This window comes from Gavia stellata, chromosome 17 (assembly GCF_030936135.1).
Source record: "Gavia stellata isolate bGavSte3 chromosome 17, bGavSte3.hap2, whole genome shotgun sequence".
Classification (NCBI taxonomy): Eukaryota; Metazoa; Chordata; class Aves; order Gaviiformes; family Gaviidae; genus Gavia; species Gavia stellata.
Window position 1 is genome coordinate 19845361 of NC_082610.1, and position 25357 is coordinate 19870717.

At 41.2% G+C, this 25357-nt stretch overlaps 1 protein-coding gene across 2 annotated transcripts in view; it reads right to left on the reverse strand.

Moving 5' to 3' along the window:
* The window catches only part of TSPAN4 (tetraspanin 4), a 294706-nt gene that overhangs the window by 35696 nt on the left and 233653 nt on the right, over positions 1-25357 (reverse strand). For both annotated transcript variants that reach the window (XM_059825810.1, XM_059825809.1), the window contains one exon: positions 16581-16655. In XM_059825810.1, the coding sequence (XP_059681793.1) occupies positions 16581-16655 (75 nt within the window). The remainder of the gene's footprint in view (positions 1-16580; positions 16656-25357) is intronic.

Consider the following 25357-nt stretch of genomic DNA (forward strand, 5'->3'; position numbering starts at 1 on the left):
AAAGGCATTGCTTTGCCTGGGACAAGCTCTCTGACTTCAGTGAGGTTATGTCCAAGTTCACTCAAACAGAGTTCATGAAATGACTGGCTGGTTGCTAAGCCAGATTTTACCTCTTTTAGAACAACTACCCTCATCACTTTGAGCTGCGCGGGTATTTCTGTGACTTTGTAATTTATTTTTTATGTATACATAATGAATACGAATGTATGAGAATAAGAATATTAAATAAGCTGAATGTAATGCATTTTAAATAAACCTGCTACTTCTTTTTTTAGATCTAAATTAAATGCAAAGTAAGCACCTCTCGAATGCTTGTGGCTAAATTTACCACTGGGAACTTAATGGGTGTGCTGATGAAACATTTATATGCACCTGTTTTGGCCATAAAGAGAGAAAATTTGCACATCCAATACATCCGACTTTCCATCCAACTTCTCCTCTGCAATATGATTGCCTGCTTAATATGTACAAATGAAAGATTAAATCGGAAAAACTGGCAAGGTTCAAAGTGTGGACTCTATTTTTAAAAAAAGAAAAAAAAAATAATAATTTTCAGACAGTGTTTAGACCACCACGTACGAGCTGAGATTTATAAAGTTCTGCCATTCACATTCCAGTTCTGTTCCAACAAACGCCATTATAAAGTTTTCAGACTAGTAATAAAAAAGCTATTAATGTGTTTTCTCCATGTTAATCAATTCAATACGGGGATTGTGATGTTAACACTACTTTACGTTACTGCCTTCATCATTTCTCATTCTTACAATATATAAAATAAACAAAGGGGTTTGGGATTTCTTATAGATTCATTTTTATCTCAAAGTGAAAGCTGTGCAAGATTTGTGGCTTCAGACTCGTAGTTGGTGATAAGCTTCTCCTTCCTTCCTCTTCCCAAGCTAAATATATAAAGAGACTTTAACAAAATTAATTGCAGTATTCAGCGTTCGTGAATTTCTATGCTTGTGTAATTCATTTCCTTGCAGATAGCAAAGCAAAAGGAGGTTCTCTTGCTGCCAAGGTTACAGGATTCGTGAGCAAGCCTGCTCAGGACTAACGGGGAATAAGTAAAGAATCTCCCTCATCACTCCTTTCACTGGGGGCCAGCGTTTAATCACATTAAATTACTCGTGCCTTCGGACTGCATTCCTTAGGATAGAGGGACAGACGGAGAACAAATGCTGCCAGGAGAATCCTGAACAGCCATTTCTGCCACAATTTGCGTAATGTTTAGTAATAAACGTTACTCCCAGCTTGGGGACCAATCATATTCATATTCATTTCTGGCAAAGAGTACAGCCCCTCACTCAATTCCTTCATCAGCAACTCCAATCTTCAATCCAGGCATGATGTGAGAAGGTGAAGCAGCCTGTGCTCCCTGAGAAAAAAGCAGTAGCATAAAACCTTCGCTCTCCCCCCACCTAATCCTGCTACCCAGAGGCACTGACTGCGGAGCCAGGAAAGGGAACTCGTCCCTGACAAGGACCTTAACGGAAGACCCTGCGAATGAGGTGAAGCCACAGAGCACTGCGGGATCAATCTAGGTCTTTCTTCTCTTGTCGCAAAGCAACGAACTCACTTTCAGGTGCCGTACATACTTCTTACAGGAAACAGCTTTATATGCAGGAAAAGACCCACCCAGCCGCCCTTCCCAAATCCTTAAGCCCTTCCCGTACATTCTGAGACAGCCCAGACCTGGGGAGGGATATTGGTACATCCAGAAAGCAAGGAACATGTCCTGACTTTTCCTGGATTTTTCAGTTAGAGGGTGGAAGGACAATTTAATTTCCTACTTTATAAAATGCAATTCACCTTTCATTCCCCACTCACTTTTATAAAAATCTGCTGAGATGAAAGATTTAATTTATTCTTCCATTTCAGCTTGAAACGGAGGACCAGGTGAGCTGCTAGTTCCTGATAAATCAAAGGAAGGGATCCAAACCTGTACGCTTATTAATACAAATGCATCTTTACCCTCCACGCACAACCATATTCCAAAGGGAATATGAGAGGCTCAGCACTGTGGTCACAGGACACACAAAAGGGAATGTTAAGATTCATTCTTACCCAAGGAATTCTTCCCTTGTAAAGTGCGTTGCTGCAGTAGGCAGCGCACTGAACTGCGTCCCACCACTGTACCGCTGTTCAGTGTCAGTCTGCCTCGGAGATGACTTGCAGACATGAGAGGGGATCCGGGGCAGCCCACTTCACATCCCGGCAGGTCTAATTTTCACGAAGTGTCAAAATTCAAGCCTCTCTAAATTATCTCAAAGTGGGTCAACAAGGGAGAGACACCCAAACCACTCTCGGCTTAAAACCATGTTTTTATTATGCAGGATGTAGTTAACTGTCTGTTACATCTCATTTTCCTTTAGCATTGATTTTTCTCTTTATCAGATTCTACCACCATCACTTAAAAGAGCACCTAGAAGTTGCATATGAACAACCTCTGTAGCAAGTGTCAAATGCTTGCCTACTTAACACCGTTCAATCGGAACACAAGTTGTTGGCGTGGAACCTAAAATTCCCGCTGGATAATTGTTTCAAGGACAGAAGGTGGGTGATCGGCAAGTCAGAATTCTCTTGGAAGGTTAGAGGAGTAACCAGGGTATTGCAAGCTTTCAGAGATCAGAAACTTGACCCTCTTAATTCAAGCTATTTAAATTGTGGATTCATGATGATAAGCTGAAGGAGGCAAACAGCCTTTAAGGACAAAAGGAGTAACTGTGTGACTGAAGAAACACGCTTCAAGTACTGCATTTACACGCTCATCAGCTTTGTTCCTCGGTCCCCAAACGTGCCACCTCCCACAAAAACCTACATAGAACAGGACTCCTTAGTCCTTCTCTGAAAAATTAATATCCTCTAGAAAGGCTCACATGGAAAAATCTTGAGAAAGAGTGATACTGGAATCCTTGAATTTAATATGCCATTAAAAAAGAAAAGGAGATTAATGAGATGTATCAACTTGAAACATAAAAGCTGTGGAATAGGTAAGAACTTACTGAGTGACCCTTACAGGCTATAACTCTGCGTGGCATCCTACTGAGACCAGAAATAAACACACGCAGTCTATGAAACACTGATTTAAAATATCATGTTGCTCATTTGCATTGAAATTGTTTCATAAGGTCATGGGGAAAGGGTTCATTTGCACATCTCTAAACCTGGCTTTCAGCATCTATCTGCTAAACAGGACATAGCAGGGACCACCATACAGGGAAATTCACACCAGGACATGCCACAAGCCTCTCCGCAGTGTCGCCCCAGCCTCACAGGGAAGACTATAGCTCTTCCAGGCACACGGCAAACAGGTCTATTCCAAATGGCCAGCTACTCCAGCGGAACATTGCTCAAAACACGTCTGGAATGGGTGGCGGAAGGCCATTGGGTCAGAAAAGTGCCTTTGTATTTCCTAGATCAAGCAGGAGAGTAGTTTTGCATCTCAGAGCCTGATCTAGTCTCCTCCAAGAGCTACACAGTAATGTCGACAGTTCTGTGGTGTCTAAGGAGCATGCTAGGAGCTGCCCCTGGATCAGGAGCGAGGAGCCCAAGGAATCCAGAATCCGACTCCTATGGAATCTGCACGGCCCCACCAAAGACGTGGAAGCAAAAAGCCACATTCTCCATTTTACCGTACATAGCACTAGCTGATCCTTATGGGATGAATACAAAAATATAACCATACCCAGCACAAAATCTAATAAACAAGCATGTGGAAAAGGGACATATTAAATCCTCAAAAAGTCCAGCTCCATGTGAATTGAGGTCTCTCCCTGCTGCCCCCTTAGCAGTCTCATATCAAGCACATGCCAGGAATTCATAGTAAGTATTCAAAAAAAGTAATTTCAAATAAATGACAGTGAAAGGCTAATTGGAAAAGCACTGAGAAGCAGCTTTAACTCACATATTTGCCTTGAACTTAAATATTGTCCTTTTGTTTAATCACTGCAAACCCATGGCACACACCAGTGGGAGCATTTTGTCATTGGAAAGTTATTACAATTATATGCCTTCAACAAATAATTATAAAGCAAAAAAAAGTCATCAAATGATTGGTAGATGCACAGATTTCAGATACACTAAATTTCCATAATTTTTGTGAAAACTGGTGACTAGCTGCAGCAGATACCCAAAATTAGTACCCAGAACTCGAAAAAAAGGCTGAAATGGGAGTGTAACAGATACATATTCTAGAGCAGATGAAATGTCTAAGTGCCCTGCCAGTCAGCCCTTGGGCTGTGTTTTTGGCCAGCGCAGTGATTGGAAGTACCGGACAAGAAATGGCAATACCATACAAGACAAGAGAGGACTCTCTGTCCCACCAGTGGATGGTGAGAAGTTCTTGAATGCTGGAAGAGAGCAAATACCACTCCCATCTTCAACATGAGCAATAAGGAAGATCCAGGAACTACAGGCCTGTCATTCTCACCTCAATCCCTGGGAAAGTCTTGGAGCAACTAATCCTGGAAACCATTGCCAAACACATGAAGGACAAGAAGATGATTGGAAGTAGTCAGAATGAATTTACGAAGGGGAAATCATGCTTAACTAACAACAGCTTTCCACAATATGGTAACTAGCTGTGCGGATGAGGGGAGAGCAGTGGATATTGTTGTAACCTGGCCTTTAGTAGGGCTTTTGACACGTGTAGCTCTGCAGAGAAAGACCTTGGGGTCTTGGTGGTCATTAAGTTGACCATTAGCCATAAATGCACTCTTGTAGCAAAGAAGGCCAACAGTATCCTGGACTGCATTAGGAGAAGCACTGCTAGCGTGTCACAGGACCTGATCCTTTCTCTCTACTCAGCACTGGTGAGGCCATATCTGTGTCTAATTCTGGGTTCCCCAATACAAGAAAGAAATGGACTTACTGGGGCGAGTCCTGCATGGGGCTGTAAAGGTGATTTGGCTGAAGCATCTTTCATATGAGGAGAGACTGAGAGAGATGGGACTGCTCAGCCTTGGAGAAAAGAAGATTCAGAGGGGTTCTTATCAATGTGTATAAATAACTGATGGGAAGGAGAGAAGAAGAGGGAGTCAGACTCTTCTCAGTAGTGCCCACTGAGATCACAAGAGGCAATGGACACAAATTAAAAAGCAAGACATTCAATCTGAACACAAGAAACCACTTTTTTTTACTGTGAGGATGGTCAAACACTGCAACAAGTTGCCTAGAGAGATTGTGGAGTCTCCATCCCTGGAGATATTCAAAACCCAACTGGACACAGTCCTGGGCAGCCTGCTCTAGCTGTTCCTGCTTGAGGAGGGGTTTGGACTACCTGATCTCAAGATGTCCGTTCTAACCTAAACAATTCTGTGATTCTGTACCATAGCAATGGTGCTAGGCAGTCACTGAGAACACGGATGGCGAAGCCAAGTTACCACAGCAGAGATTAGGAAACAAATATCCACAGGAATCTAGATTTCATTAATTTCATTTCTCTTGGAAATGCGTGATTTTTCTGCAGTCAAAGTTCAACCAATTTCTTAGCAGGCAGCAGCATCCCACACATTCTGCATTGCAAGAGTAAGACATTATGCTAGAGAACAAAACTCCCTGATTATTACAGTCGCCATGCAGTGGAATCTCCTATAGCACTGTAATATGCCACCTCACACACTCAAACGAGCATTATTTGGACCACCATGTGGGGAAGTAGGAAGGAGATTACAAAAATCCTAAAATTAAGGATAATAGCTTGGCTCCGTGGAAGACAACACGCAGCTCCCACTGACTTCACTGGGGCCCCGAATTTGCCATATAGAAAGTGGTAACTTGTGTATTCATTCTGTGCTGACACCTGATATTGTATCATGCAACTAAACCCCCACGTGGCTTAAAATGGATGTGGCAAAACTGTGACATCCAGCAGCAAAGAGCCATTCCAGTGTCCTAGCCTTACTCATCTAATTGTCCCTCACTGACACTCTTACATGAAAACTGACACACACATGAATAGAGTTGAAAGAGAGAAAACGTATGATAGGCAATCGGAAAAGCAATCCTCATTGCTCAGTGCTCTTCTGTGGTAAGAACCGTCATTATAAAAGAGCTGCCTCTGCCATTTGTACATAAATCAGCGTCAAAGACAGCACGAACCAGGCTTCTGTCAAGAACACCCAGCCATGGGAAGCCACACCTGGCCCCTGAATGCCCACCCGCGGTGGTGGTAGCAGCAAGGGCACTCCACTGACATTTACTTAAATACCAGTCCGATCTCAACACACTTCAGGGTATGCAACACATTCTCCTCCTGGCTTCTTCACAGTCCCCAAAAGAAAATATTTTTTTTTTTCCCAAGCTACCTGACCTTGAAAAAAATCATTGCTTCTCTTTGTTTGAATGTATTCAGCTGCTTTTCTGCCAACTACAATGCATTCCCTATTCATCGAGAAAAAGGTGGACCTGAAAGAAATCTGCAGGATGTTTTCATGCGTGTGTGTGTGTGTGTTGTATAGAGAGTAATGTTGATTCTCTTCACTGCTTTTGATTAATTCAGATCTTATTGCAACTCCTTTGGTCCTGAATTTTCAAAAGAAAAACTAAATGTCTTGTGTGATAAATCTAACAAACACCTGGTTTTGAATCAAAATCTTCTCTTACGTGCTTCATGACTTTCCACTTTCATTATTCTCTAGAGAAAGACTCTGTAGTTGTTTTCCTAAATATCTTCAAATGATCTTTTGAATCTTTTCCATTTTGCTTCATTTACATAATTTACTAATTTTTAACATGCAATTCAGTTTGCACTTCAACATGCCCTTCAAGGTGACCTCTGAAAAGGTTTCCGAAATGCTGAGGTTAGGACTTTGTCAACAGAGGCAACATCAGCGCGGCTGAAGATGATGACATGTATTGTTCTGCTTTCCTGTGGTTCAGAGCGGCAAGGTGCAGATGGCAAAAACGTCTGGCAGAGCAACAACATCCTTGGCTTATGGCAGTAAAGTGCAAAATGGAGCAAGCAAGAAAAACAAAACATATACTGTTGTATAATAATTCAATAATCTATCACAGAAAAAACTCATTAAAAAATTGTATCAAGACAATTACTAGCAGGAGGGGGAGTGTAATTAGATGCATGGGTATCAACAAGAAAGAACTGAACCTATACAAGAATTCTCTGTTCTCAAGGATGCCTCCCCTGCAATTTAAAGGCATAGGAGAGGGTACGTAAAATAACTGCAGTACAAAAAAGTGAATTAAGATTGTGCAATGGTTAAAACAATCTTTGTACATGCCTCATTCACTGCTAATGCCAGGACACTGTAGCAAAATTGTGTTATACTACCATCACCCAAATTATCAGAGGCACTGAAAGCTTCAAGTAGAAAATGTGCGCACTCAGAAATTGTAAAATAAAGTTCTCTCTCTGCTTCCTGTTAAGCTATATCCTTTTACACAAAATCTACTTCCCTCTCTTACAGCTCAGTCATTTCCTGTTGTCAAGTCAATCACTGATTTTGGTGCTCATGTGTAAAAAGATTCAGGGAGTCCAAGATCCCAAATGCTTAAAGATAATTAGTCCTGATTAAAGACGATTACAGATATACCTGGTTGCTGTTTTACTGGCACAGACAGTAAAACAGCAAGCAGGTATTGGTTACCATTGATTGGTAATCACCATTGATTATGTTGGTTTTGTAAGTTTGGAAATATATATCCAAAGGTACAATGGCTGGTGTCTAGAGCACTTGCTGAATCTCCTTCCTCCACCTTCACAGCAAGAATTCAACCCACAATCATCAGCCAGAAAGACAACACCATCTTGCAGTGCAGCAGTATTTCCAATGAGAGGCTACGCCATACAGTGACACCTTGTACGTATCATGGTGTTTGGGTAATAGAAAGCACCTGAACATGTTCTGTGGCCTTAAAGTCAACACACTCCATCCTCAGAGGACCCAGAACTAGTAATGGTTTAGAGCTGCTGATCAACAGATCTGTCTTTCCTCATTTCAACTAGGACTCATTCTGTGTATACCATTGCTGAGTTAAATAAAAGGAAGGAGTTGAAAGAACTTCAGCTGCAAATTCTACCTAATAAAGTGGTCTACCCACCACATTTTTCTTCAATTGCAGCTGACAAATCCAAGACAAGGACCATATGCTACTGGCCTCCTTACAGTCTGATAACACAAAAAGTCATCTTCCCTTCTCTTTTTATATATGTAAAAACTGTTAAACATTTAGTTTACTGTCATTTTCTAATGTTGTCTGAAATACATTGTGACACATCAAAAATGTTCGTAGAATGAATAAAAAATGTGCTGTCTATTTCAATGAACTACCTCAGCCATTCCTCTGCATTTGATGTTGCCTGTATTTAAATGTCTAAAGCTGCCTTAATTATTTATTTCATCACCTTTTAAAACATTCTTTTCTCTTTCTGCTATTCTTCCCTTTTTCAAATGAAATTGTACAAACCATGTACCAGCAGTTAGAACAGATGCAAAACCGGGGGTCAGTCACCAGTTAAAACTAGTGTTGATCAGGTGTATGTAAACCAGCGCCGTTCACTCGAGTTCTATCAGCACCGAATACTGGCATGCATTCAGTTCCTGACCCGCCCAGATGTTGAAATGGCTTCTTATTTGACCACAGATAACTCATGTAAAAACTTGTCCTCTGGAATAGTAAGGTCCCGTTACATTCATTCAGACATGACAGCACTAAGTATTACCCAGCAGACACTGCACTTTCAGGATTTAGCCTTCAACATCACTTTTCCCAGTCAGCAAAAGCAGAGCTGAACTACTTACTCACCACTTGGCAAGGTGCTTTAAGATGCCTGGACAAAAAGCATGCAGCTGTGCAATGTATTTCATAGCCACCATTACTGTATTCTCGAGTTTTCCTTCGGCGAGGCTGGCTGAAGACCTGCACCACTCATACTTTGTCTACTATGAAACCTGAGAGACGGGCATGGAAAACAAATCATCGTAAAAAGCACTCCCACAACAAAGATATAGACTGACATGCTCCTGAGATTATGAGTTAACCTCTGATTAGGGATTACAAATCAGCAAGAAGGAAGCTCAGGTACATCTCTTTCTGTTGTAGGCTAACCAATCCATTGCCAAATATTTATCAAGAGACCCTCAGATGAATTTAGTGATGTCAGGAAATAAAAGATAGATCTGGGTGGCTTTAAGCCAGGCATAACAGCAGCAGCAGCTGTGTTTGATTCATCTATACAGCTCTGGGAATTAATCTCCCAGTCAGCCAGGTTGGAGGTCGGAACTGGATTTCTCCTGAGAAAAAGCACTATTCCAAACTGTGCAGCAGGACAACACGAAAAATACTGTACTCACTGCAATACGAACAAAAATCCATACTGACTAGGATGAGACACCTACATTCATCTTCATTTCTGAACTCAGCCAAAATAGGAAGATGGGCGGCACAAAGAGCTGACAGGCTACTGCATTATCTAATCTTTACAAAGAGTATTTGTGTTAGGCATGGAGCTTAATTTAGGAAAGGTTGATTTTCCTTTCCCCGCACCCATTTGCCTGCTAACACTTTATTCAAGGAATCAATTAGGCCTTGATCAACCATTGATCAAGAGTTCCCAGGGGGGAGCCGTAATGCATTTTATCTGCAGTTACTGTTCCTAAATAACACCTACTTCTGAGCAGGCACTTAATTCTTTTCATCAATACTTTGCTATCCTTCAACAAGCCTGTTAATAGCATTTTGGAGGTGCGCCTTCAATGAAAACCTCCTCTGACAAATGAATTAGTGGAACTATTGGGATTTCCTTTGGTGTGTTTGCTTTTTTCAGCCACACAGCAAATAAATTCCACACCCCCCACCTCCTCCTGCCTAAAAAAGGTTAAAGCGATGTGTTGGAGTTCGAGATTCTAATGGAAAGCTCTTCAGAACAAATAGAAAAAGATAACCAATAATGCTTTAAAGCAAACATTCATTATTTTTCACTAAATTCCCTATGGAGTGAAAGATGTGATGCATCTTTACAATCTCCAGAATTTTTCACTGGCATTAGCATTTCCCTAGCAATATTTCTTTTAAAGGAAAGACACAAAAGGTGCATTTCAACTTTGACAAGACTTCAGTATATGATTAAGTCACTCACATGGATTTAAGGATGCACTTAAAGTTATCTGCTGAACAGGGACAGATTTAAACCTATGCCTGAATGCTTTGCTGAAAAGAAGCCAAAACTAATTGGTTATAATTAGATTCTTTTGATTAAATTTCTGCAACTCCCTATTGTGTGACACCAGTACTGAAATGCTAATAAACTAGTTAAAATCAAGCTTATTACCAAGTAAAATAAACCACAGAGACACTTCTGTCTTTTCTTATTTTATATCACCATTTATATAACATTATTTTGCATTAGAGAAATAAAATACCTGACCAGGGCTAACGCATCACCCTCACAGAGCAATAACTGCAGTGCATCGCAGTCCAGGAGACAATCTATAGATTCCTCCACATCCGCCTGCAATGCTACTGCTGTTTTTGTGAGAAATAGCTTTTAGCTAGGTCAGCACTTACGCAAAACCCTAACTCCAGAACACTGCCAGAGAGATGATACATGCCAGGAACTGCCCAACGTGTGGAGAGCTCTTTTAAAAACAAACCAAACAGAGCTCTAACTGAAAAATAAAGCATTAACACACAGGCTGCTCAGAAACCAGTGCATCCACATAGCAGGACTTGCACGCTCTGAAGCATGTCATGTTAATGCAGCACATCCCCACAGGGAGCTAAAAATGGCCTCGTCCTCTTGAGAGCCTTCTGCATGCCGACAAATGCAGATACTACCCGCACAGATACCGTTCTGAAATTCTCCCAGCCTCGCACAGCAGCAGGAACAGCTATGTTCACCCTGGCAAAGGAGGATGCGGGCACCCAGTATTTCTACCACCACTCAAAAGCTGCAACAGTAAGAAGTTTTAAAATGTGTGACAATGGGATGGTGTAGGCAAAGTCAAACGCTGCTGAAGAAACCCTGGTAGAAAAGGCAGGCCATCTGACTGAAGCGTGGTGCAGTGACCGCCCTGCCAGTCCCTGCAGGACTTCCCAAAGCCTGTTGTTTTCCAATAACTTCAGACCATCTGAAAACTGCACACACTTTGGATGATCTCATCCCTTCACTTTAGCTTCCATTTCTCCACTTTCAAAAAGATTAACATCTTCTCTGTGTGCGCCCTGGACAGCCCCGCGTGCAGGCTGACTAGGAACACGAGGCGTTTTGTTACCTGAGCAGACACCTTGCTCCGCTGAAGCTCTGTCAAAGGCAAACATGGAAAACTTTTAAGCTCTCTGGACTGAAGCTCAATGAGAACAACAGTTTCTGCAGTAGGCTTGAACTAAACTTTCTGCATGAATAATTTCTTCAGTTTGATTGCGAAGCCCTTCCTCATATTGGCGAGTGGCTCAGCAGCATCAGATCATTTCTGTGAGCAACAGCTCATGAGTGCAGAAGGTGGCAGCGATTCAGTTTTTCCACTTTGTCTTTAAAACCAAATGTGAAAGAGGTTGTAAGGACTGAGCTATACTTGAAATCATACCCACTACATTCCAGTCTGTTGTCTATAATCTGTGTGGGATCAGGCAAAACATCAATCAGGAATTACAATAATTTGTGAAACGTTTTGAGAAACAAAACAAGAAATGCATCAATCTACGGACCGTATTTTTTATAAGCTAGCAGTAAAAGCTATAAAGGAACTCATTGCAATTTACTGCGACACGGAAAACAAGAGCATTTTCACACATCTCATGAAAAACAGAAGCAGCCATTATTTTTCAGTTCTCTACCATTCTGCGGGCCATTTTCAACACAGCTAAGCAGGCACGGAATTTAGGCTGTATTTTTCACAGGGACCCCAAGTGAGTTAATGGCCTGATCTTTATTGAAAATTCTGGTCTTAACTTTGAGTTGCCAATAGCAGTAACTGCCCCCATAATCAAATATCATAGTCAGTGATCCTTCAGTGCTTTTGTTCCTTAAATTGGCTTATGTTACTCAGTTTGACATTTCAAAAAGAAAAGAAAAAAAAGCACATTGTGGTGGTTTAGTTATGTTCTTCCATTTGTGGGCATTAAATAGCGGCAATATAGCTCTGCCCATAAATCAGAAAAAATGCAGACATCTGAACAAACCAACCTACTGAAAAAAATCATGTATTACAGCTGCAAAAAAGTAAATATGGACTTTTTTCTTCTGTGCCTCCAGGAGAATCATCACAGTAAAAATAAATACAGATGCTAAAACCAGAAGGATTATACAAGTTAGAACTGGTACAAGACTATGCATTTTATTAGCATAATTTACATTCTAACGGAGTCCCATCTGGTGTTGAGAAATATAAGGAGTATCCAGCCTCTGACAGGATAGGGCCCTGCTGCTTTCTCTTTACCACAATAAAACTAAGGTTAACCCTATCAGTACTCCATGGATCTCTTATAAATACATAGAGCCTCACATAGAAATTATCAACTTATAGAAATGTCAAATGCTGCTCTGTATTAATGGAATCAAACTAAAACACATTAAAGAGAATATTCAAGCTACAGATGGGTGGCCATTCACATGACTCTAGCAATGTCACTGGAGTTTGGACTGCTTCCAATAGGGGCAGAAATTTAGCCTGAAAAAATAGTGCGCTCAGAGTGATAACAACCTGCGCCTTAGTTCTCATAATCACACAAACTCCATTCAATTCCCACATCTCTTGGGCTGATGTTTCTGCCCTCAAAAAAATAAAAAGCTACACTTTGGGAACTTGCATATGAACGTGCACAAAGACCAACAGGAGCTCCCTGTCCCTCGGGTGCTCACTTTCAGCTGAAGACAGCCACGCTGCTGTCACTCTGCTGCTTTGGGAACAGCCAGGACAAAATAAAAGTGCTATATATTTTTCCTGACAACCATCCCGTAGGAACGTATTTCCTCATCCTATTCCCACACAGAGCACATTTCACTTCTGCAGAACTCAAGGGATTCATATTTTGCAACATAACCAGCCAGGACAGTTGGAGGAATAGTGAACAAGATGTGAGCTCAGGCCCTGACAAAGAGATCCACACTGCAGCTCCAAGAAGCAAAGCATTATCCCTTTTCCTTCCTGTACTATGTATTCCTGAGCCTTCTCCAAGCCCCTCTCTCTTTACAGCATCAGACGCATAGCCAGTTCAGAGAAGGAGTTGTCAAGTCCAGGGCAGCATTTATCTCATGAGATCAAGACAAACATTTCTCCGTCAAGAAAAGGGAAGATGACATTCTAGGGCATGGGAGCAAGTTGGCTGCTTAAAAGCTCGGAGAGGCTGCTGCCAAGTCGCTAGAACAAGAGGCAGAGGCAATTTTTGGGCTTCTCCCAAGCTGATGAATGAGAACGGGTCAGTCTAGGCTGCCTTGAGTTGCAGCAGCCTCTCCTGTCCACCTCCACCGCTGGATGCTCTTCCACAGCAAAAGAATAAAAGCGCTATCCCAAAAAACTATCTGTGAATGGCTGTAAAGAACTTTTGTCTTGATGCTGTTTAATAATTAACATGCTACTAAAGCAACAGTCCCAGCAATGGACACAGAGGGACTGCTTCACAGCTCGAGAGCCCATGCGTTGTGTCCGCAGGCACCTGGATGCACACTGACCTTGTGGCTGATATCGCGGTGCCAGCACCAGCTTGCTTCTGCGCCCAATCTACAGCAGAAGGAACAAAATGGACATCATTCACTGGACAAGTGCTATGAAGTCAGCTGCGATACCCAGCCCTGCCATTGGCACAGCTCAGTCTCTCAAATCCCTTGCCATCAGCCAAAACACCAAGAGCTCTAAATTTAGAATCAGCCCCAGCTGCCTGCAGAGTCTTGGGCAACTCTCTCAGCTCCCGCCTCTCCACCTAAATAGGGCAATAACACCGCCCCGCTTCATAGAAAGAGAAGAGTATTGATTAAACTCTGTAGCACAGGAGCAAGTACCCACTCCAAAGTCCTTCCGCTTGACAAAGTAGGAGTAAGTGAAAACTGCCAGGGAATCCATTATTCAACCTCTTCTCAAGCCAAGAAAATAACGATTGGCCCCCATTTTATCCTTGGAAGAATTTTACATGTACATACACTCCTAATTAACAGAAGGCCACCAGATACTTGAAAAAACCACTTATTTAAATAGATAGATATATGAATGAATGATACAGGAGCCCTCAAAGTCTTAATCTGCAGAGTCCTTTTCTGCTTTTGCACACAAAATTAATGTTACTTACTTCTGATGTGCAAGTGTTAGCGTAGATTGTTCCTTCACTGATTTTCCAAGGAACTGCATTAACTGAATTACTGTGGTGGACTTGTCTGGGTTAGCTACTTCCCCACACCAGTACGTGTGGCAACACTGTTCTTCACATCAGGAAAGCCAGCACACAAATTCTAAGTGTGCTGTACAAAACCACTAGTTTTAGGCTGCTGCTGTTTTATTTATTCTGTAGGCAGGACTGTAAGTGTAACAGAGACAAACTACTGATTTCTCCTCAGTATAAGACCATGGATTTAAAGTCATACCAGAACATTAAGAGCCTCAAATTTGATCATCCACAATACACAGGCTACAGCAATTTCGTAACTCAGTACAACTGCTCTTGAACCAGAGCCCATAGTTTAGACTGTTTTCATCTTACAGACAACTGCAGTATACCTCCTGCATCAACATACTGTACATGACTCAGAGGAAAGTTAAATTTCCTGATCCCTTTATTAAGAACAAATAAAACCCACTCCAATCCAACTGGCTGAAGGAGGGAGGGAATCCTTCCTGACGCTTTTTCATTATTTTTACCTCTGAAGAGCAAGGACCAACATTCTCTTGGTTGCATACAATGCTGATTGCTTTATGAATAAAAATGTTTATTGGTTTTTTTCTTTCCTCCATACCCCACACATTTATCGAACTATCAGCCTCAACAACAGCCAGGGGGGAATTCTACAAGATGATGATGTGGAACATAAGAAACATTTATCTTTTAAACCTACACCTTAATATTTACAAGTATTTCTTCTGTGTTCAGGACAGGTCTTTAGTGTGCCACTATTTTAGAAACTGCTATCATTTCTCTTCTTAAGGTCTCTTAAGCAGAGGATCTCTTTCCTTTCCCAAAGTGAATCAAGGTAGTCTCCATAATCCCTCTTCATGACTGCTCTCTCACACCTTTCTAGCGCTTCTAATCGTTCCTGTTACCCTTCACTGAAATAAACGAACCAAAACTCAATATTAAATTCACAGTGTGGCGAGTCCGTCAATTTATACAATGACATGATAACATTTTCTAACTGATTCCCTTTCTAAATATACGCCAAGTGTTGTATTTGGGTTTTGGAGGCCCATTGCATATTAAGTAGATGCCTTTATTAAGCTATCATGTATGACGTGTAGATCTTTTTCCCAAGAGGTTTCAAGTAATTCAGAATCCAATAACGCATACAAGTAATTTTAAATGGCCCCTTCTACTTTAATTACCTTGCAAGTTAATTCCATGTTCCAGCTACAGCATGCCGTTCGGCAACCTAGCTCTTTTCAGTCCTTCAGAGGTGCACCTGACAATCCCTCACAGTGTTCAATAATTCATTCGGAGCCTTTCTAGAAAGTAACGTTGACATCTTGTCCACTCCTCGTCCAGGTTATTGCTAAACAGAATGAATATAACTGGGTCTACTGTTAATCTTCACTTTATTTTGATATTTTGTGTAGTTATTTTTGATTTTTATTTATCTTTTGCTATGCTGTCTTTCCATTCCACAAGCAGCTGTTTATTGGTCATGTACCTGACGACTGTTAATTCATGACAAAATTTTGCCACCTACCCTGTGATTTTCAAGCTCCCTTAGTCTTCAGTTGCAAGAGACTTTGTTTGACGATTTTGATTGAACAGGCAGGTAATGCACAATTATGCCCTTGCTTTGGGTTTATTCATGTAAGATTTTTTCCCTAGAAAATTTATTTTAAGATAAATATAATTCAGATAGGCAATCGTGCCCTTACAACAGAAATACCAAGTAAGCACAGGAACAAAGGTCAAACATAACTAAAATTTAAAACCACAAACAAAAGCTTTGTTTATTAAACTTTTATACATTTACCTTGGCTTTCCACTAGAATCTAAGTACACATGTGCTGCAAGGAGCAACTTGGAAAGATAACGAATTGTGTGCCTTTGCCTGTGCTAAGAACACCTCTTTTGTAACAACATTAATGTGGCTTTTAAATTGTAAACATATCTTTTAAAAATCCTCTTCGTTCTGATGGGTGTCTCTTCCTACATGTTCCCAGTAGGCTCGCTGGCTTCTTTGTGGGGGTTTTTGGTGTTGGGTTTTTTTGTTAAATGGCAGATGCACTTGGCAATATCTGTGACCTTGAGTTGTACACATGAGCAAGCAAGAGAGCCCAGTCCTGCAAGGCTGTTTATGCATTCTAAGAGAGCTCCTTCTGAGAGGGGTGTGTCTCAAAAAGACAGAAGCATGATGTGCATACCAAGCCAAGTGTTTCATGATTTATTTATAGGGAAAAGGGGCATAAAAATTTGCTGAAGGGGAAAGAAAAATGAAGAATCTGACTTACCTTGTCGGTGTAGACGAAGAACAGAATCACAACAGTGAGCTCCAACAGAAATATAATTAACAGCATGATAAAAAACTGTCAAGAGAAGAAGGGACAGGGGAAAAAAACAAAAAGCAAAAACCATCAACATCTATTTCAGCTTTTTCTGGATGCACAATAAGTACATTCAGCAGATCCTGCAGAATGGGGAGTGGGAGTCGTACAGGCAGCAAGGTGCAAAGCTGCTGTGTTACAGCAGAACAGAAGGCACGCGACATGCAGTAATTGAAAAAGCAGGTAAAGGACTAATCAGGAAACAGAGCAGTATCCGGGCATACGTATGGCTCATTTGTATCGCTGACTTCAGTAGAACAGCATAAAACCCCACAAAGATCTGTCCCCCCAGCAGGCCAGTGCTCAACTTGACAGTAACCCTTGAAGACTCTTCCCAGGCTAAGTTTCCTCTATTTTTTTTTCCCCCATCAGATCTTTCCAATTAACCAGATATCAGCGAAATTCACAGCTTAGACTTCCCATTGCAAAAGAATGCAGCCTGGTCCATAAATCATGAAGGCATAGCTCCTTTCAAGGGGAATTGTGGGAGAAGTGAAAGGCATACCAAAAAGCTTGTACACCAAGTCAGCTTTACAAGCAGTTTCAGGGGGCTACACAAAGCACCCATGGGTTTCAACTGAAAGGGGCTGATGTGTACTGAAGACATCAAAGCAAAGTTGGTCCACCTCTTTCTCCTCAATAATAACACTTCTGAAAAACCATATCCCCTGCTTTTTGTTAAGATTCTGGATAGGTCTGCAGCAGCGTCAACACAGCGGTTGCACGGACTTTAGAACAAGCGCTATCAGAGCATTAAATGAAACTGAGTTTTGCAAAGATGGGTAAAGGAGAGAGAGAGCAATTTTGGAAACTTTTTAGGCTCCGGCAAAGGTCCTGCTCCCTATAACACAAACTCCATACACTTAGCAGCCTGCAAGGCTGGAATTCTAATACCAAGCAACGCGGACTTAATTGAAATCCTATCCCCAAGAGAAAAAAAAACAGTTACTGTCTCTTTAGCTTCAACCACAAGGCTGCACACCTATGAAAGTTTAATAGCTACAAAGCCTTATCAGAGCTTCATCACTGCCCGGTAAGTCAAAACCAAACCTTTGAACCTATGAATTTCTGTGATTGAATGGAGGGCAAAAGGTCAAGAAGGGGAAAATACCTTTCTCCACTAGTACAATTACACTGTCTACAGAACTGATTGCATTTTGCCCCATGAGTCTTAAATTAAAAGTTTATTTTCAAATCTTCATCACTAGTATCTTCACACCTGCCTGACCCTAATACTGGATCCTATTACTGCCCAGTTTTGAATCGCAGAACTCATTCACGTCCGTGATCCAAGCTGATTTCCATATAATTTCCAACTAACACTGACCTTCTGTATGGCTTTGCAAGCCAGCCTTGGTGCAGCTTGCTTATTTTTTACATTTACGATTTTAGTCTACTGCATAGCATTAATTGAAACAGGACAAAGCACATCACTCCTTGCAAAGATGCACAGACACTTTGCTATATTTTATTTGGCTGCAGGGTACTTTTTTGCTCATCCATAAAGCATGGCTTTTCCAAAATGTGCATGCAAACACCACTGTCTCCTTGTGAAATTCACTGGCATAGCCTGGGTTACATTAGGCAATTTCTAGAACAAAGGAAGGACTCGTACCCATTACAAACAGTGATCAGCATTTCCTACCACGGGACCCCAATTTTGTCAGCTTATAATTTTGCCAAACCTTAATTGTCTATTCGTATATATTCTGAGCTTGTTTCTGTCTAAAGAATAAAGGCTTTTGGAAGAACTTCAAAAACAGCACTTCAATTGCTTCTAAGAACGAACCTGGGCAAAGTATGTTAGTCTGCCCAGGTTAAATTTCTGGTGGCTTAATTCGAAATCCTCTCATGCTCCAGTGTTTTGCGCAGGGACCTGAAACACAGTGCGGCTCCATTTCAGGCACGTGCCTTTTGTCTTACCCAACTATAAGTGGATTTTTGTGGGAAAGTTATTAGTCCTCAAAAAACTGCATTTCACACATCCAGTAGAGACAAGAGGGCTCAGCAGCTAAAACCTTCGAAGTCTACAGTCACAGAAAGCTTATTCACATCCTTCCCACAGCTCGCCTGTGGCCAGACAACTCACAACCCGTCCCACAGAGCTGCAGGGGAGGCCTGTGCACATGGATACCCAGGAGGAGCTACGGCTTTGAGAGGATGGCGGCCTGTGGAGGACCCCGCGCTGGAGCCGTGGGGAAAAAAAAAAAAAAAAAAAAAAGAGAAAGAAACAGAGAGCAGGAGAAAAAGAAAAGCACCCCACACTGACCCCCCATGACTGGGTATAATGTGCGGGGAGAGGAGTGGAGACTGGCAAGGGGAGAGGAAAGGTGTCTGGAGGGAAGGTGAGGTGTTTTCTCAAGCGTGTAATTGTTTGTCATCATTTCTCAGTACCAGAATCAGTAATTAAAAGTTTCTCCTAATTGACAATAAATTAAGTGAAATTTCATGACTTGAGATTGTTTCCCCTGCAACATCAAGTCATACAACTCTGCTAAAACCCCCCATATCTTGGGACCGGAGCAGGCAGCTGCTGTTGCCAGCTATGCCGCTGTGTCCAGGAGTGGAAGCCCGTGGGTTGGATCTCCTGGCGAGACCATGACGGTGCTCCTGCCTTCTTCAGTTCATACTAGAGAAATAGGTATGAAATTGCCATCATAGAAGATGCTAAAATTGTGAAGTCAAGCACTCAAAATTTAGGAAATCTCCAAATAAAAGTTCTCTCACTGATGGTTGTGTACCATGTCTAAGTCTTTCCCTACACAGGCTCAGAGATTCCTCCAAGCTATTACTGGTGGGAATTGGGTTGCATGTACTGCAGATTTTGGAAGTCATAAAGTGACCCAAAATTAAAGTACACTGTTCAGAAAGTCAAAACCTAGATAAGTAAGATCATGCTTTTTCTCCATAGAAATTTTTTTTTTTTAAATAAAGCCTCTAGTTTTTTCTTTATTACTATTTGCATTCACTGACAAATGTACACTGTTATATCACAGATAACTAACACATATTAGTAATCCCATTGTGTGCAGAGAGTAGAGACACGCACTGTATCTTTTCTTGCAAAGGTAAATTAGGTGAGGTCAACCTCAAGGTGGAGGCTTCAAATTCACCACCTGCTAAAAACTACAAGCACTTACATGCCAGCACATTTATCATCCCCCCCTGTAAAGAAGCTTACCTGAACCCAAACCAACATGTCAGAAAGTAAAAATCGAAGCTTCAGACTGAGCTGGCTGCAGAGCGTAGCCTGCACACATCAGCACATCTTCTGATCCACCAGACTGAAGTGCATGAACAACCTGCTCCTCTATTCCCATAGCACCTTCCAACAAAAGTTCACTTTCAGTTCCATCCTCAGTATCATCCCAAAGGGAATGATGCCCAATTGGCATATCCCATTGAAATTTATAAGGAAGAAACATAAGCCCACTGAAGGCTCACAACAACCAAACCCCCACCACTCCTGCTGGAAACTCTCACAGCTCCTTTTCAAATGAGTTCTATCACTGTGGTGATAAATACAAAGAATAAAAATTAGTTTTGCTCTGCTTCACTGGGGCTGCAGGCTGTTGGTATAATAAAGATTTATGCAGGGAGAAACAACAATCCCAAAGCAAAGCATTCATGTAAAAGTCCATTAAAAAAAAGATTAATCTGACCTTGTAGAGAAAGATGCTTTACCACACTACTTGTCAAATAGCGGGATGCAACCTAGTAGAGGTTCACTGGAGACGTACCTACTCCACAGCTTTTCATAAATTACACCTGAAATAACCCCACAGAAGTTTTGATGAGAAGGAAGGTAAGGTGACGCCTTTCTGTCTAGCTACCACTGCTGATTTCCAACCCTTAAGAAAGCTAAGGCCAGTTTCTCAGCATTTACCTTCATATTCTACAAAGCCCATGACTTTCCCACAGGTTCCCATTAAAGGAGTAAAGAAAGTATGCAATTGCTGTCAAGCCTACCTCATAGCTATGCATCAGCCTCCTGATGTCCAGAGAGAGAAAAACCTACTAGTGATGAAGAGGTCCCAAGTTGCAACTCCATCTCCACTGGAGCTGTACTAGGCTTTTGACCCATTAGTTCCAGTTCCCTTCATCCAGCCTCTTAATATCAGTGGGAGAATCAAGAACTGTTCCCTGTGTACATCATTTAAAGCACATCTCCATCACAGCTCGCAAAGGCCGTGAGCAACAGGTTAATTATATTTTCTTCCCAAACAAACAAGATCCTCTGGTTTCTCAGATGTTATAGACACTTGCCTCTCTGCATGATGATTGAGCATCACACACTAATACACAGGATTGGGTCTTTTGCTTCCCCACTGCCTCTCCTTCCCAAATCTTCGCAATATTGCTCAAATTGCCCATCTCTCCATGTCAGCAGTAGCTGATCTTCCCACAGTCTCCCAAAGACAAAAGTGACCAAGAACAATGAAAACCAATCTGTGATCGTCTTATTAGTCTCCTAACATTTTGCTATGAGACTAAACGTGATATAACTAATGGCAAGATCGAGAACGCTGTGTTTAGACTGGTCCCTGAAGTAACACCTTCAGTTTGATGGGAGCCTGTCTCAGAAGGAAACAGTCAGATCTCAGCGTGCCAGACCCTCTTCTCAACTTAGCTAATGACAGGAGACAGAAGTTTCTTGCAAAGCATTATTCAAATCCTCTTCAACAAACAGCAAGAAAGTAGTACGAAAACCCAAAAGCCAGCAGTCTCTTTGGAATAGTGACACATTCCAAAACAGTTTTAAAGTTCATGGCTTAGCAAATAATTTGTTTAGACCAAACAGCCTACAAATTAGCAGAATCTACCTAAGAAACTGGACAAATAACTTCAACACTTAGCCTGTGCCTACACTGTTAATCTGTCTGCAAGGGGGACTTTTAGCTTCTTTTCTGACAGAGTCAATACAAAGTAAAACACATGAGCAGGTAGGTTGCTCCTGTGAAAGTGCTCCAGCAAGCTAACCGCTCTTGACCTGCAGCAGCTCCCAGGATGAAGAGAAAAAACCCCAAAAGATTTACATCAACTCTGTAACATCAACTGCATGTTTGATACATTTTGCCTTTTAGTTAGGTTGGATTACCAAGTCCTCACTGATCAGCTTTAATGTCAGTATTACATTTCACTTCCTAATTAATAAGCACCTCAGGTAGAAGAAATTACAGAGAATTCATTGGGTTAAAATTGTTGGTCTGCCAGGAGAACACTAACTTCATAGCCTGGAAGGGATTTTAACTTGTCTGTCTGGTCCTAACGTGTACATATATAACTCTGGTCTTCAAGAATAGTCCAGCTCTGGCTGCTAGAAGACAGAGTCTTTTAGAATCACAGAAACATACAGGTTGGCACTGACCTCTGGAGACCATCTGGTCCAACCCCCCGCTAACAGCGCAGTCAACTAGATGAAGCTGTGCAGAGCTGCGTCCAGTCACCTTCTGAGCATCTCCAGGGATGAAGATGGACAGCCATCCACAGCCTCCCTGGACACCTTTTTCCAATACTTGACCATCTTCATAATAAGAAAAATACTCCATATCTCTAATTGGAATTTCCCTTGTTGTAACTTGTGTCTGTTACCTCTTGTCCGATCCCTGTGAATCCTTCCAAAAGCTGTATTTTCTTTAGATTCTACCATAAGGTAGTTGAAGATAGGAATAAAATCTCCTCCTTGCTTTAATTTCTTGAGACAGAACAAACCCAGCTCTCTCAGTCTGTCCTTGCACGTCACATGCCCCATAATCATCACGGTGGCCCTCCACTGGACTCCTTCCCCTCTGGTATGTACATGTTTCTTCTACTGGGGAGCCCCAAATTGGTTTAAGTGCTCCAGATGTAGCCTTATCTTATTCTGGAAGAAGGTGGTATTCTTTTTTCGTGTCAAGAAATGTAAGGGAACGTGCAGCTTGGTATGGCCAACAACTAGCTAATTATTACATTTATCTTTTTATTCTGATGTAAAACAAAGGCACATATTAAAGTGCAGGCTCTCCGCACACTTGAGACATCTCTGCTTGTTCTGATCAAAAGAGGAAGGTCCTTTATTTTTGAGTTAAAAGGAGGATTATCAGATTGTGTTACTGTGCTTTAGGCCTAAACTATCTGCCAAAAAGAATTTTTTTAATTGATTTTTAGATTATGATTTGATATGAACAGAAATACTATCAAAAATGACATCACATTCTGCACATAACCTTCTCTGCAGGGATAGCATCTTATCTTTAATACTGAAGGCGTAAACAGTATCTCTCTTTTTTTGAATAAATGAAGTTAAACCTTTACCTACAAATTCACAGAGCTCCATTAAAGTCAAAAGAACTTAATGGATTTTAGAGCAGCCACACTTTACTGAGCTGCCTGAAAATGAGGAACTTTCCTTGAATTTAATATGCTTTGTAATTTTCCTGTTCTCTTATCATAAATTATATTATTTGCATTGAAATAACATCTACCTGACTGAGTGGAGCTGCCTCATTACTATGGTTGGCACTGTCAAAATCTTATGTCTTCCCTGCAGAAGTGTAGCATCCCCATGCCTAACCAAATTAAAACCTATGCATCAACAAACTTAGATGCATAAAGTCGAGCACCAAAAGGGGTAACACTGTCAGAGGTCCTGAGTGCTATAAACTATTGCCAAATTTACTCCATATTCCACACTTGGGAAAAAATCAAGCCACCTATGAAAAGTCAAAATCAGTACAAGAATTCCCACTGAGGTACTGGAACGCAGAATTCCAGGTACTGGAGAACAACCCGCTCTTCACAGGGGTCCTGTACCTGTTTCAGGTACCAATGCTTGCCAATGTTGGCTCTGGCTTTCTGAGCACAGCAATATGAAGACCAGCCCCAAGCATGATAAAGGTTTCCCAGAATAGCTTTTTTATTACGTATGGCTACATGACTTCCAGGGAATAAAAACTGATAAGGTACAGATTTTATCAGCACTCAAAAAAGAAAAAAAAAATTGAAACTTTCTTCCACTTTTGAAAGCAAAAGTGTTTAATGTATCACTAGTTCTCACAAGAAGTTTGATTTCACATAATTCCCCAAAGGCATTTTGATCTGATATATTAATAGGGAGTAGGAACATTATGAAAGGCTCACTTAGTTTTTTTAAAATTTCCTTTGCTTTTTCTTTTCCAAGGAGCTGAGCAAGGAGAGGAGAACAGAAGAAAAAGTGCAATGGGAATTGTACTTGCATCTGAGAAATGACTACTTCTGCAGCCTGGAAGACTTGTACAGAAAGAGACAGAGCAACAAATGAGAAATGACAGGACAGTGCCCAGACAGTAACAATAACTGGGATTACAGTCAATAAAATCCCAGTATATTGATCCACCACATGAACTTCACAAGAAAAGGGAAAGGGCACTTGCTTCCATCAATTTCCATCACAGTGGAGTCTGATTCTACAGCTCAGTACCAAAGTTTTGCTGACACTCCGTTTGAATCCTCCTTTTTAGTTCCATACCATTCCTCCTACTTACCACCCTTTGTAGCACCATGCATGCTTCCTTTTTGCCCATACTATTTGGACTCCTTGAATATTTGTAGACTTCTGTCCCATCTGAACCCTCTCTCTGCCATGCTGTGCATATTTAGCTCTTTTAATACTTCCTTGGAAGTAAATCTCTTTAGCCTCCTGATCTTCTTTTTTTCAGCATAAAAATGATAAGTTTGCTCATAAACTGTAAAAAGGCAGTAATGCATATGAGCAAACGTACAAACAGAAACTCCATTACGAAAATGGCATGTATCTAAATCTGGTTCATCAGCTATTATTCTCTAAAAGCCTTAATAGTTAATTCATTGTGACTGTGACAAAGTCATGCATGCTTTATGCCTGCTGGATATATAGTACAGCTCTATTTATGTTTGGACTGTATTTTTTATGAATGTGCAAAAACTCCTGCTGATCAATAAGGCTCAAAGAAATCGGCAGTAATTATTTCTGGGAAGATATACAACATACGCAGTTTTAACACTTCAACAGCGTTTCATTTTAGCCTCATTACCGGTTTCAGTTGGAATCATTCAGTCTTACTGCATTAGTGAGAGTTGAGACACTTGACATTCCCATACTATACGTCATAGGATTTGAACTGGCATTTTGTGGCATTTCTAGTCATTTTCCATCTTCTCCAAAAACTGACCCAAAAAATCAATGAAGCGTCATCAAATATTAGCCAGGTATCACTCTCACAACAGTAGGTGGGTATAGGCCCATTTAACAGATGGCAGATTATGATTCCTTGGCACAAATAAAGGTCTCGCTGGCCTTTGACTCTCTTTAAGGGTTGCTTCATCTCTTCTACAAACAGAACGCAAAGGCGTGACATGATCTGGTGTCAATGTTTATCCTAGTCAAGACAGAAACTCATCCTACTTGTGAAGTATGATGCGGCTGAAGAAGAACTAAAACATTAGACTAGCTCTTACAAGTCCCTGCGTCACACCATTAACAACAAAGCAGCTGCTTGAGTCCCTGCGACACAGCTAATGGAAATAGCAAATATTACTAAAAGACTCTGGCTTGGGGTTAATCCAGTATTCTCCATCTACAGGGAAGACATACAAAGTTAATCACTGTCTAAATTTACACCTTTTACTCAGACTTTAACATCACCTGTGTACTTAGTAAATGGAGCTTCTTCCCTGAATCTACCATC